Source organism: Terrapene carolina, unplaced genomic scaffold, assembly GCF_002925995.2.
Source record: "Terrapene carolina triunguis isolate 2854851 unplaced genomic scaffold, T_m_triunguis-2.0 Scaffold210, whole genome shotgun sequence".
NCBI classification, from domain to species: domain Eukaryota; kingdom Metazoa; phylum Chordata; order Testudines; family Emydidae; genus Terrapene; species Terrapene triunguis.
The window spans coordinates 40123127-40138549 of record NW_020664561.1 but is presented as its reverse complement, the minus strand read 5'-3'; the positions used below and the strand labels follow the sequence as shown (position 1 = coordinate 40138549).

Sequence of the window (15423 nt, the reverse complement as noted above, 5' to 3'; positions counted from 1 at the left end):
CAAAAACAAAAAAACCCTAAACTTCTATTTTCTACAACTACAAAAACAGGAAAGTTTTAACTATCAATCTTAGTAATAAAATGCATGCTGATCCATATAAGATTAGATGTTACATAGTTTCTGTGCATACTGAACCTCTTTAATATACTTACTTCTCTAGTTGGCATATTTGGTCATAACCATTGACAAAACTTCAAGCATAAATTACAATCCTTTGCTAATACAGGACTGGGAGAATCTGCAAATCAGCAAGCGTTGCTTACAAAGGATACTCAGTAAGTCACACTGTCATATTTAATAAAATGTCTGCACCTTTGTTACTACCATTAGATTTTTAAAATGCTTTTAGCTTTAATTCATAGCACTTCACATAACCAAATGACTGTACAGTCATTAATTGATCTTCACAATTCCCCTCTGCTAACCTGATTTACTTTTCACCATTTACAAGGTTAGTTTATTTTATGCATTTCACTCAGCTTGAACAGTGAAATCATATAGGCTAGTTTCACTATTTTACTAAAACCTTATTTTTAATTTGTTTTTGCAGAAGTTACAAAAATCTAACTTTTGGGGACTAATTTGAGTATCATTCTGATAATTTTTACAGATACAATTTTTTTTGTTCAAAAAAGTTCCTGATAGTAAAAAAAATTCCAGTTCTGAAAAATAGTGCATAAGATCTGTTTTCCAGCAGAATTTTCTTGCTTCCTCAGTTGTTGTGTCCCATTGAAATAGTTTCCTTACAGGGAAAGAACTTTTTCTAGCATGCCTGCTGTGTTTTTCTGGCAAGGAGCTAGTAAGAAATGTGGCATTTGATAAAACTGGACAAAGCCTTTCCTTGTACTGCAAATCACAGCACAGTCCCACTGGTGGGCTGGCCTGAAGCATTCTATAGTAAGGAGTACCATGCTTTAGCCTGCTAACATTAATCTTCCCTTCCTGTCAGAAGTCTCTGGCACAGGCTTAGAAAAGCAAGCCAACATATTAAGCTTCTCTCCGTTTCATTAGAACTGAAGAGTCAATCTAACATTCTGACTTTTATGTGTCCAACTTCTGCTGTATTCAGCACTGAGCAGTTAAAATGAAATATGTGGCTGAGTGAAACTTTAACAGTCAACTATTATACAGGCCGGTATTTCAATGAGTATTAAGCCACATGTTTTTCCAGTAAAGCCAGAAAATTACTAAGGTATGCACGTGATTTTCAAAACAGTATACTAAACAGCTTTTAACAATCTGCAAAATGTAACCTTACTACAGTCTAAATCTAACAACTTTTTACTCTGCAATACAGATCACTCTATATGGCTTTCATATAATATTGCTTAAGGAAATAAACTGCTTCTGGTTACCTATAGTATGACAAATCATAGAATGTTGTTATGTAAACTCAATCCTAATTTCCTACTACCACCCAATCAGAATCTTATGATCATGTCTGTTACACTTAAAAAATATTCTGCAGGAAGGATGGCAGGAGGAAATGATATCTACAAGGCACCTGCTGTTTAAATGACTACCAAGGCATCACCATGAAAAAAACAAAATGCTTTGTAATTTACTGCCCGACACACTAGACTTTTTCAGTAAGTTAGAACTTTTGCAAACAGTCAAGTTAAAATAATGAAATTGAAAGCCATTACTTATGTTTTCTACATAAATCAGCTTTATACACTTTTATTTGTTGGCTTTATAAGCATGAGAGAGAGAAAAAGATGTTTTTTGCAGAACAACTCAATTCAGAGATTTATAGTTTTATATTAGACTGGTTGCAAGTTTTCCTGGAAGGACACTATATTGAACAAAAATGACTTGGCATTGTACGTGATTACCTCAATGAGTTATTTATTGACTCTGATTAACAAAGCAAATGTTTAGGTTTGTGCAATAATGTGATTGAACAAAGTTATAAAGCCTATTTCACAACTGAAAAGAGGCAAGTAGCCCATGGGAATTGCTACTTTTCATCTCAGCTTTTTATTCAGAATCAGTGTTCCTCCATTTTCAGAAGTTTTAAAGGTTTAACATTTGCTTTAAAATTTACCAGAAAAAATTGTAATTTTTTATAAGTAATGAGTTAAGGTGAATGGATAACTGGCCAACAGTCTGTTACAATTTTAAAACAAACATCCAACGCCAATGAAAACCTGAAACTACTACTGAACTAAAACGGCTGTTCAGTATAACCTTTTCCTATAGTTTTCCAGGAATACTTATCTTAGTAGGTATGATACATATAATTCTGAAAACATCTGTTTAAGTTCATATAAAGCTTTGTGGTACAAACACTACAGTTAAAACCATACCATTCTTTTAAAAAAAAAAAGAAAGAAAGAAAGAAAGACAGCTTTTTTCAGTGGCTTCTAACAAATTTTCCTTTACATCTGGATTTCTCATGCTTTTTTTCAGCCTACTGATGAACTTTGGAATGTTTATAAGCAAATCAAAACAAAACCATCCACATACAAAAGCAATTCTGGTGTAAGATATCCAAAAAACCCCACACAATATTCTTTTAAGTCATAAGACACACAAAAATGTTGGCCAGATCCTCTCCTCTTGTAAGTGGCATAGCTCCACTGAAGTCAATAGGACTACACTGATTTACACAAGCTGAAGATTTGGCCCATTAAGTCTTTTTGTGCTCAGAGAGCTCCAAACCTGTTTCGATGTAAAAAAGTAGAATTATAAGCAGTCTCTAATGAAGAATGCGCACTTCCCCAAATTTGAACAACATTGGTTAAGAAATAAGGAACTTATAATTTCCGCCTACTTTGGCAAAATGAAAAGGAGACAGAAGGGGGGGAAAAAATCACATTTTTTTAAAAAAAGGAAGCGTTAAATGTTTGCAAATAATTCAAATAAATCGGAAATTATTCCTTCTTTAAACCTATGGACTAAAATTTTTTTTCCCCCATGACAACTACCATTTTTCGATCAGATCTAGCTAAAAGTTCTGGGCTCAATTCCTGCTGATGACCCAAAGTGTGGGAGTAGAGAGGTTGTTACAGGTTTAAAAATCTCCCCCTGCTGCTTTTATTAGGAGTTAAAAACCTTTCCTGAAAGAGAGGAGACTTGGTGTTCTGATAGCAACTAGGCTGTGATAAACCCCTCCACTCAGCAATCCTAGCTACCCGCTGTCCCAATAGACTAAGAGTGAATTATTTTAAGTAGTCCATAATTAAAGAGGTGGTGACTAGAGCCTCCAGAGGCACATAATGCAAGTAAACCAGCTGAACTGCCTGCTCTTCCATTACAATAATGATTTTTTGCTGAGCACCATACAGCTTAAGTAATATTTCACTAGAGGAAGAAACAGATGTATAATAGCAGTTTAGCTCACTAGCCAAACGTGAACGTTCGAAATCTACAAAACTAGGATGAGTTTGCTGCCAATTTTTCATATGTTAATGCTTCTCCAGCTCTGATACACCAGTCTGGAACATCTGGATCAGTCACTTTCCTCACATAAGTTTAAGCATGCCCTTTTGACCCCGCCCTGTCTCCGGACAGACCCAGTTCTTGTTGTTCCTTTCACAGTGTAAGATGGAAAAGCAGTTCCTACTCCTTTGTGACAGCCAGGTCATAAAAAGAGTTATTTAGCACAAATCACAAACCAAGAAAGAGGGACAACATCGCTACTTCAACTCAAGCTGCTGGGTCTATTTGCCTTTTCTGCCTGTAAGGCTGAGCTGTCAACTGATGCCTCACATACACATATGACTAGGCCCTCAACCTTCAGAAGCTCTGACAAACCTGCTTCAAGTACACAGAAGAGATAGGAAGCCCTCTTCTGTCTGTAAATTATTGGAAGGAGGTGTAACACTTTCTTCACAAGTCACTTACAGGTTTAAACTAGCGTATATGGTGAATTCTCTGTAACTTGAAGTCTTTAAACCATCATTTGAGGACTTCAGTAACTCAGCTAGAGGTTAGGGGTCTACTACAGGAGTGGGTGGGTGAGGTTCTGTGGCCAGCAATGTGCAGGAGATCAGACTAGATGATCATGATGGTCCCGTCTGATCTTGAAGTCCAACTTCCTCTGTTCTGCTTGACTTGGCTTCTCCTTTTGTTCTAGCACCACCCAAGTAAAAGATGACAGTTACAATCCCATTTCCTCTGCAGAGTTCAACTACCTTAATTATCAGGGAGCTGTGGGGATAGAGTGAAGCTTAACACATCAAGATTGATGGTGTCCTATCAATAAAGAGCACTAGGACCTCTCTACAGCATCCCAGGCTATCCTGGTATACAGTCACTACCCACAAGGATTTTACATTGAGTCAGCTATCTTGGTATAAACACATAACTCCCCACCCCCTTTTTTTTTAAAGCAGTGAAGATGTTGCCAAAGTCAATCAGTGACTGACCCAGAAGTTTCACCATACTGTTATAACAGAGATGGAGAATAGGAAAATGTATCTGTGCCTTACCTGAAAATGTAATTACTTAGAGGAATGAGGCCCACATGACATTGGGTCTCCACTGTATGCAGCCTTGGAGGCAGACCAAAACCTACCAAATCAGTGGCAGGCTAGGTGAGGCTCCCCCTCTGCCAGTTCCATAGCCCTAGGCAAACTAACAAAATGCATGGTAAGGAAAATTAAGCATTAAGACTAAACACGACAATCCTCCTGCAGAGCAAAATATTCAATGTATAAGAAGCTGAGTGCCAATTAATAATCCCATCTCTTTCCCCAATTAACAGCCAAAGGAGGGATGGATCTGTGGACGTCATTGCTCCAAAAAAGGAGATTTTCAGATAAGAGATACATTTTCCTATTCTTATTCGTAATGAGGTCCACAGATCCATGACATTGGAATTTTCATAGCAATGTCCACTGTGTGTGTGGGGACTATATACAGTCATATACAGATGGAAAAGGGGGTAACCCTTTCTTAATAGTTACTGGGATACTACAGTGAAGAGTACCCATGTACTGAAGGCAGCATCAGACAACAATAGCATGTTCAGCTTGTAGAATTTGGAGAAGGTGTGAACAGATGACCAGGTGGCTGCTTTCCTCTTTTGCTTGTGGGAGGTCTTTCTGCCCATGAAGCTGCCACAGCTCTGAGGAAAAAGCTCTGCTATTAGAAGTTGGGAGTAACCTTTTTTTTTTAAATTTATATATTATATTTAGGGCCCTACTAAATTCACAGTCCATTTTGGTTAATTTCACGGTCATAGAATTTTAAAAATCATAAATTTCAGTTTCAGATATTTAAATCTGAAGTTTCATGGTATTGTAACTGTGGGGTTTCCAACCCCAAACAGGGTCGTGGTGGGAGGGTCACAAGCCTACTATGGGAGGCGGGTCATGGTATTACCACCCTTACTTCTGTGCTGCCACCTTCAGAGCTGGGCAGCTGCTGGCCAGGCACCGAGCTCTGAAGGCAGCACCACCGCCAGGAGCAGTGCAGAAGTAGTAAGGGTAGCAATACCATACCATGCCGCATTCATTTCTGCGCTGCTTCCAGCAGCGGCGCTGCCTTCAGTGCTGGGCTCCGGCCAGCAGTTGCCGCTTTCCGGCTGCCCAACTCTGTGAAATCTGGTCTCTCCTGCAATAGCCAGATTTCATGGGGGAGATCAAATTTTTTACAGCCATGAATTTGGTAGGGCCCTTATTAATTACATTATATATACACACTTTTATGCTTCTGACATACAATATCTTAGCCACTTGGAAATGGAAGATTTTGAAGCTTGCTTACCCTTTGACACTGGATAGTAAAACATAAAAAGCATTTGTCCTTCTGACCTAAGCTATACAATGAACATAGACTTTGAGAGCTCTGCAGACATCCAAAGTATGCCACAGTTTCTCTGTGGAAGGTATTGGAGCTGGACAGAAGGATGGAAAGATAATTTCCTATGTTCTATGGAACCTGGGGTTAATCTCCAACATTAAAACAGGGTTGATTCTTATTACCACGTTCTTTATAGAAGGTGCAGCAATGAAGTTCCAGGAAAAGAGGTCCCAACTCAGACAGTTTGCAAACTAACATGATGGCTATCAAAAAGGCCATGTTAGAAAGTAATTAAGACACTTTCACAATTGATTCAAAAGGATGACCTGTAATGGCACTAAGAACCAGGTAAGAGCCCACAAAAGAACTCTCTGTACTTCAGGAGGAGGAAGAAAAGATGCGGCTCCAAAATAAACAAACAAACAAAGAAACAAACAAAATCTCACCACACCCACACTATGCTGGACATCTGGATAAGATAAAATCTATTACTTGTCTGCCGCACTAAGGATGCTAGACAAAGCAGCCACCTGGCCTCTGAATGTCTGAACTGCATGACCTAGCCTGAGTCCACCTTGAAGAAGTTCAAGAATCTGCAGATGTGTGGGTGAGACCCTTGTTCTGGTACCAATGGTAAACCTCAACCAGGCCCTAGAATACGCTGAGTTAGTAGATTTATTACTGGAATCTACAAGTGTGGCTATTAGCTCTCTGACTAACCTTGTTGGCTTAAGAGGGTCTGTTCAAGAACCAGGCAGCTAGGCTCAGACTGTCTGGATTCTGATGCATGACTGACCCTGGTAGTATCATAGAATATCAGGGTTGGAAGGGACCTCAGAAGGTCATCTAGTCCAACCCCCTGCTCAAAGCAGGACTAATCCCCAGACAGATTTTTGCCCCAGATCCCTAAATGGCCCCCTCAAGGATTGAACTCACAACCCTGGGTTTAGTAGGCCAATGCTCAAACCACTGAGCTATCCCTCCCATCATATCCTTTCTGGATGGATAGCAGATGGGAGGTCTTTGTATTCTGTCAAGTAGGTCAGAGAACTGATGCCTCCTTGACCAGAATGGGGATACCAAAATTACCAGTGCTTCAGCTTCTCGCCTGATCTTCTGTAGCGTTCTGGCGAAGGAGAGGAAAGGCACGTAAGAGTCTGTTTTGCCAACCTTTCTGACAAGACATCTGTTACCTTAGCTTTGTGATGCTGCCAGCAAGAAAAGACATAAACCTTGTGATTCAAATGGGAGGCAAACAGAGCCCTTGCTGGGAGACCAAATTCTTTAACCAGTTGATGGAACACCTCTCGGTGTAGTTCCCATGTGGGATTGTCTAATTTTGGCCTGCTGAGGCAGTTGGCTGTAACTTTCAATCTTCCCTTGGACATAAAGGGAGAGAATTGACTGCAGGCTCTCCTTTGCCCAAGTCATCAGGAGGTGAGCTTCTCTCTGAGGGACCGTAGAAAGCAGTCCTTTTCTGTTGAAATAAGACATTTTGCCTGGCATGATCAGCACAAGAGAAGAGCCCAGACATGGGAGCAGAGCCTCGAGATCATATCAGATTGCCCTGAGCTCTTGCCAGCTTATACTGTGCTTGCTCTCGTTTGGACTAGATCCTTGAACAGTCCTTGATCCCGTGTGATAGTTTTATCCCTCCAAGCTTCCATCTATGGCAGTAACTGTCCTGACTACTTTGCCTCTTGAAAAGCCTGCTTTGAAACTGCTCAGTCGTCATGGAAAAATTACTGAGGGCTGGATAAGAAATAATGGAGGGAAGGATAAGAGGAATCTCTATAGTGGCCCAATGTGAGCACAGACCCGCTTGAGAGGGGCCTGAGTCTCCACAGAACAGGCACAGATCTCCCTGCAGGCACTCAATCAGCAGTGAGGTGCACTAGACACAGTGTCTGGCTTTCCCTCTGTTCTGAGCCTTCTCTGCCATGCTGCACTCTGCTTGGGTGAAGAGAAGGGATGGACTATGGGGAGAAAGGGAATCTCCTCTGCCAACAAAGGCAGATGGTGACAGCCTGGAGATTTAAAGCCATTTTTTAAACTGCCCTGCAGCAAGGAGGCGCTGAAGCAGCAGACAAAAATAAGGCAGTTTCTCAAAGGTGGCAGGATAGGTGTGACTCCAATGACAGACAGGTTTGGCCTGCCTCCAAAGCTGCATAGACAGAGATCCTATGTCATGGATCTGTGGCCCTCATTACAAGAAAGAAACATCATTTACAGGTAGCTATTCTAATTTCTTTTGGACCAAGACCCAACACCACAGCTTCAATTATACTAGTACATTAAAAACCACCACCAAAAATTGTGCCTAAATCTTCCAAAGTAACATTTTACAATTCTGTGATGCAAACCATTATAAAGAGGTGTCATTTTTCAACATTTTGCAGGTTATTCAGCACTGAATAAGCTGTACAGTTTGGGTTCATTTTTATACAATTCTATATTTTGAATTTTGTATATACTAATGTTTAGAAAAAAAGGACTTTTCAGTTTGTACATCATATCTACTTCTCCTTAAATGCATGTAAAAAAAGCACACTTTTTATTTGCATCCACTAAAACTTTTTTCCTACAGATTCCAAAGCATCAACTCACACTTCTAATTTAAAATCTAGGTTACTTTTAGAATGGATTACTTTATCATAAAGAATTAAAAGTACTTTTATAAGAATTTTAAATTTGCAATTTTGCTTTGTGGAAAATACTAAATATTTGGATTTACTTGTATCTAATTCTATATCTCAGTAACTGTTAAAATATTAAGCATGGCCAGGACTATGCACCAAGGAAATTAACTTGCAAATCCTTATTTACATGAGTAGTACATAAGTGAGTAATCCTACTAATTCTGGAACTACTTGTATGAGCGAGAACTAAAAGCAAACAAGAATCTACAGGATTAGGCCCAAAGACACTGGTACAGTATTTAAAGAAAAAGCCCATTCAGTACACTGTTTGGAAGGACTGCTGAGAAGTAATTAAATCCCAATGTTTATGTTTTACTAAAGAATAGTTTTCAAAACCATTGTAGCGTTTTCAAGAAATTAAAACAAAGTAATCAAAAACAATTGGTATCTCTGCTGAAAAACAGTCATAAAAACAATATCTCATTAATAAAAAGAACACCCTAACCATAAAAAAAAACCCACTAAAAACCAATGATGTTATTAGGAAAACAGATAAAAAGCATTGTTTTTGTATTTAACCTATAGTAGTACCCTTTGCTCAGACATCTTCCTTGCTGGTAAAAGCAGACTTGCTAAACAGTCATGGGGCATTAGACTCAAATACATCAAGCAGTAACTCTCGTCAATGAAGATATAGACATTGATCTACTGCATAGCAATTGCTCGTGTAATTCAGACTCTGCCCTAATACAAATAAAGTTAAATCGGACGTGCTGCCCTTCATGTGGTAATTTTGTCTGAATGAGCTGTCATTTTAAATTTGACTGAAAATAACTGTAGACACCTTAACTGGATTAAAAGAAGCACTAACTACTCCTCCACAATAAAGCCAATTACTTAACAGCAGGCACCCACTTCATCATCAATTAATCCAGTCAATGCGATCACTATTCAATGCACACAAAAAGAGAGCTGCTTTAAAATAGTTTAATTAACTCAATACAGAGTAAACTTCACAGGAGAAATCCATAATCAATTTTACCAGACTTCATTATAGACATACATTCAAAGCTCAAATTAATCTGAAGGGATACAACTTTGATTCTCCAACATGAAAAACTGTAGCCAGTTTTGCCTAATACATAAAAGGGTTTAGTTCTTCAAAAGGAGCAAGTGACCCCTATTAATGTTCCTGAGAATCACATATGTATTGAGAGATTAATCTCTTAAATGGATCAAACACAGTTTGTAGGGCAAGCGCACACTTGGCTTCCCTGCACTGGTCTGCTTATTCTGTCACATTTTGCAACCAAATGTAATAGTACCAGTTATTTAATACAGACTACAAAGAAAATATTTTAACTTGAATATTCTAGACCCTCACATATATTTTGCAGCTTAAACACACACATACATACACACACACACTCCTACCTCCACTATATTTCCAAACAAAAGCACAAAATGTGGGTTCCTAGATGTGACAGTACATCATGGCACAAATGGCTGGTTATAGAGGGTAAAATCTGTATGTGACCTAAGGGGCAACAGGATGAGTTTCAGAGCCCAAGCTCCAGGGAATGTCTACACTGCTATTTGTGGTGCTATAGCACAAGCCCCAGCTTGTAGACCAGGGCTCTGAGTCTTGCTGACACAGCCTTTTTTTTTTTTTTTTTTTTAAAAGCAGTGTAGATATACCCTAGGTGACTTTGTCTCCTAAATCCCATTTTCAACAGTGACTTAGGCACTTGGGCAAAATAACTTAGTACGCAGACTTTTTATTTGCAAAGTTTTTACCAAAAAACAGTAATTAATCTTCACAACATGGACATTAATATGCCCATTTTATACAGGGAAACTGAGGATGACAAATTAAGTGACTTGTCCAAGGGGACAAAGTTCATCAGAACCAAATCTGGAATTGGAACTCAGGAGTATCTTGTCTCCCATTCCTGTGCTCAGATCACATCTCTCTCTCACTCAATATGATACTACAAGTCAAGGTCAGCAAGTTGCTTGACCTTGTCAATGAGAAGTTATCCCTTTTTAGGGGCGGACACCAACCTCAATATAATACTGAATTTATATATTCAGTTGAAACAATAATTAAAACTGGAGTATAAAATGCTTAAGGTATGTCTACACTGCAAGAAAAGATCTGCAGCTGGCCTAGGTCAGCTGACTCGGGCTTGGGGGCTCAGTGTGGGGCTAAAAAATTGCCATGTAGATGTTCAGGCTCAGGCTGGAGCCTCGACTGGGACTCTGCGGGGGGAGGGGGGGAAGGAGGAGGAGAATTGGGGGGAGAGGGGGAAGTGTCCCTGGGCCCAGGCTCCAGCCCAAGCCTGAATATCTACACTGCAATTTTTTAGCCCCGCAGCCTGAGCCTGCTAACCCAGGATAGCCGCAGGTCTTTTATCACAGCGTAGACATAACCATTGATGAACATGATAAATAGGGACAAGCCAGCACAATTTCTTTAAAAGAAAACCGTTCTTCTCCCATCTATTAGAAGTTTTTGAGGGAGTCAACAAGATAGCAGATAAAGGAGAAGGGGTTGATATCATGTATACGGCTGTTCAGAAAGCCTTTGATAAAAATCCCATACAAGAGACTTCTGAGGAAATTAAGTAGTTACAGAGCTAGAGTTAAAGTTCTACCTTGGGTTAGAATTGGCTAAGACATAGAAAACAAAATATGTTGTGTTTGTGCATCATCAACAGAAATGTTAACCAAGCTCACTCTGTAAACTTTTTATTGGTTGGCAAGGTGTGAGCCATAACGAACCAGTTTAGATTTCAGATTCCAGGCTCCATTCAAAGGGCTGGTAACCAGGGTTAAAAAAGGACATCTTTTATATCTGAGATGAGCAAATTTGATCAAGAAGTCATCAATACATACAAAATGTGGAACCCCGGTCTTACGGTCACTGTTCAGAGCAGAAATGTGTTTTAAAGGCTCCAAAAAACAATACTATAGATAATTACCATAATTTTCAAACTTGATTATCTAAAGTTAGGCACCTAAACTCATATTTAGGAATATAGATAAATGGCCTGATTTCGCAAGGGGCTGAGCACTCGCATTTCCTATTCAAATGAACATGAGCTGTGGGTGTTCAACACCTGTGAAAGTTAGGCCATTTATTAAGTGCCTAACTTTATGTACCCAACTTTGAAAATTATGGCTTACATATTTTATAATCAACTTTCCATCAATTTTATAGAAATATTTACAATGAAGAGAAAAAAAACCAAATGTTTAACTTTCCTATAAAAATAAAGACAGGAGTGTAACATCTATATATTCCATATCCTTCTTACCTGCTGAACAATATTTAAATGCAGGGCTCTCTTCTATTGCTGTCGCACTCTGAGTCTTGCACACAAAACTCTGCTTGTGCAGCTGCACATACTCTGTGGAATGTATGGAATCTGCTTGATTAATTTCACAGGCCTGAGCCATTTGATTTTCTCCTGCAGATTCTGAGAAGTATGGAAGGCCTTTATTGTGCCCCATTACTTTAATCAAGTCACTCCCAGGCAACATCTTGAAACTGGTGGTATGGGAGTCCAAATTAACAGAGTTTTTCCCAGTAAAACAATGGACTCTGGGGAAGTCAGGCTCATCATCTTCAGGGATAGGGTTGTACCATATTTCTCCTTCATCATCTGCATCATTATCCTCACTGAAGTCTAAAGTACAGTTTCTCAAAACTGAAGGGTTTGTAGAATGGTGAACAGCAGTTACAAAACTAGAGGTTCTTGCAGGACATTCCTGTCCTATAGGTGATTTGGGAGGAACTGGTGGCAGTTTAGGTCCAGGTAATGGACTGGACGATTTGGGTACATGGATAGTATTTCCTTGCATTTTCTTACAGATATTTTCTTCTTCCAGATTAGGGGCCTTTAGAGTACTCTGATGTAGCCAGTTACGTTTCTTAGAAACTGTGATGCTGTCAAGCTGTGGATTATGCTCAGGGACTTCACTGGCCATAAGAATTTTAAGTTCTCTCCCGCTTGTGGAGGATATGTAAATATTTTCAATTAAATCTGTTATTAAAAGAGGAAAAAGAGATGCTTAGAACGTTCTTCCAGTTTTGATAAAACACAGATACATATGCTGTCATGTCCCATCCACACTAAATCTAGTCCCACACGACAAAAGACATGCTGTGCTATCATGAACTTAATTTCAATCCATCAAAAGACAACATGTGCACATAGTAAAGAAACAAAAATATCTTTTGACATAGCAATGGAAATGATAGTACAAGCACGTTGGTACTTGTTCCACATTCCAAGAATATGCACATAACAAAACAGAATGTGGGGAAGCAGTCAGTCTGACACTCCTATCGATAATGAGCATGTAACAGACGTGCAATATTAAAGTTAATATATCTCATGACACACATGATATTCTTGACTATGGTCTAGATCCTGCAAGGTGTCAGGTGTCTTCTGAGAGCCGATAAAGGGTCTCAGCTCCCAATGAAAGACCACCACATCACAGGATCAGGCCCTAAGTGAGATGTAATTTCAAGCTGCCAAAAAACTGTCTAGCGTCCAAGTCTATAGAAAGTACTTGAGAAAAAATGGTTCAGTCTCCCAAACAGAGTTTAATGTTAATAGCACTTGTATAGAAACGTTTGAGATACTATTTCCATTTGACATTTATATCTTCTTTAAAATCTCACCCACATTGTTGGCATTTGTAAAACAATGAAGGACTAACACTGAAATTGAAATGTAAACTGATCAAGTTGTAAAGTTGCTCTGTGTGTTTCAATGTCTTAACACACTACTTCAGAAATGAAAGTGCTTTGGTAGTACAATTAGAATGAAACCTGTACCCCAGATCAGCTTTATAGGCAACCTCTAGTCTTAAAGGTACTGCCCTAAATCAAATACAATTCTGCTCCACTTATCAGAAACTCCATTAAGCAACCAATTTTATCAGTACTTCAATGGTCACTGTAGATTTCTTCATATTATGTTTTGTAAACAACAAAAAAGAGACAACAGTCACTTAAGACTGGTTTCACTTTGTTAAAATGTACTTAGGAATAAGTTACTTTTAAAAGTTTATTGAGCCAAAAAGCAATGTTCTAAAAATGTTAACATTTTTGAGCATTCCTGTTATCAAAGTACAATAAAAATGAAAAAAAAAACTAATTATGTAATTTAGATTCATGACACTTAAGTTTTGCTTGTGCCTTTATTTACATACAATCTGAAGGTTTTGAGTTTTTCACTGAATTAAATACAGATTGCAGTTCTTTTGAATAACACCAGACATATAAATTACATAGTACTACAAAGTTGATTGTTCATTACATTTATTCTAACTTGGATGTCAGCACTTTACATTAATGTAAAGTTCACATTAAACGTAAAATTCAGGGTCCAGCATTTTAATAAGTAAATGTGAAGTACCCTCTACCTAAGATCAAGATGAACACACAGATTTGCAAAACAAGTCTTTATTTCTACTGTAGCCATGCATCAAGTCTGTACAGTATAATTAACAGATTCCTTCTAATTAAAGTCATTTTATTTCCTCATGAATACCTGTAAAAGAATGCACGCAGGCAGCATTTAATGCTTTTTGAACAACCAACACTTAAAATACTTTTGCTAACTACTTTAACGATTATGTTTGCTGAAGAAGTATTGTTTTGCAATAAATCTAGAGAATTTATAAGTATTGAACATTTAACTAGGCATACTCCTAAAAAAACCACTATTTTGTTGAAGTTTTGAAGTAGCAAAAACAACCCTGAAGTACATTTTCCAGCACTCTTGTTCAGTGTGCATTACACATGTAGCTTAAAAACTGTGAAAAACACAGTGTAGAAATTACCAATATATAAATGGTGTACAGTTTATAAAAATACAAACGAACTGTTTAAGGACAAGCCAAGGATCACATCAATTTTCATACTTGAACTCAATATTAGCATTAACTGTGAACAACAATTCAGCCATCCTTATATTGAGTACCGTATATTGGGTGTTTACACTAGGATTCGTTTTGTGCAGATGCTACTGTATTGGTGTAAAACCCAAGTGTACATACGCTGCATCGGTGCAGTTACAGTAGCATAGCTATACACATACTAAAAAGACCCAGTGTAGACAAGCCCTCTGTTTAAAGCTATTGTAATGTTTATTGATTTTGCCTGTTTAGTAAGGAAATCTTAATAATGGTTCCGATGTGAAGACCTACCGGTATATTTCTGTCTATAATATAATAAAAAGGCAATTATTTCAACTTGCTTTTTAATTAATTTCCTTGCTCCATTATTTTCCTTGCTGCTATCATTGCTCCAAATAATTAGATTTACTATTTTGAACATTTATATTTTGTATCATTTGCAATTAGACATTACACGAAGTCACATTTATTTAAACCAGTACAGTATATGCTAGGAATGCTTGTTTTCTACATCTGATTGCTGCATTAAAATCCTCAATTTTCCAGTAACAGCACAAGGAATTGTTCCTCTCTAACAATTTAAATAGATGGAACATTCAAGTACTCTATTTCTACAACAAAAATATCTGTGTTACTGCCAGCATCGCACAGAAATGTGTGCCCTTTAGCATTAGTTAGGAAAGCTTACAATCCTCAGAAGTGCAGACTCTTAAAAATTATACACATGCCCAAATACACAAACCAATCATATGTCTGAAATCTGGGCTTACGCTATCTTTTACTCCTAGAACAGCAAAAGTTCAAAGTACATTTGACAACATATACCAGTACAGTGTTCAATATTCCAATTACAACTTTACTTGTAAGGCTTACTAAGGAATACAATGATAAAATGTGTTGAGAATTTTTGAATAACTTTCCATGACATGATTTACTGCTGTGTGTCACAATTTGAATTTCAAAAATACTCTTCTCACTCTTATGCTTTATGCAGACAATAATAAGCAAGCTTGCTACTGCCAAAATTCATTGTCAGTATTACAAATTTTCAAAAAAACAAAACAAAACTTATCTTAAATTCAGAACCAGCCAAATG

The 15423-nt window shown here is 38.0% G+C and overlaps 1 protein-coding gene across 2 annotated transcripts in view; it reads right to left on the bottom strand.

Annotated features, from left to right (window-relative positions):
• LOC112107710 (rho GTPase-activating protein SYDE2) overlaps positions 1-15423 on the bottom strand; it is a 47306-nt gene that overhangs the window by 27594 nt on the left and 4289 nt on the right. For both annotated transcript variants that reach the window (XM_024201542.2, XM_024201540.3), the window contains exon 2: positions 11711-12439. In XM_024201542.2, the coding sequence (XP_024057310.2) occupies positions 11711-12439 (729 nt within the window). The remainder of the gene's footprint in view (positions 1-11710; positions 12440-15423) is intronic.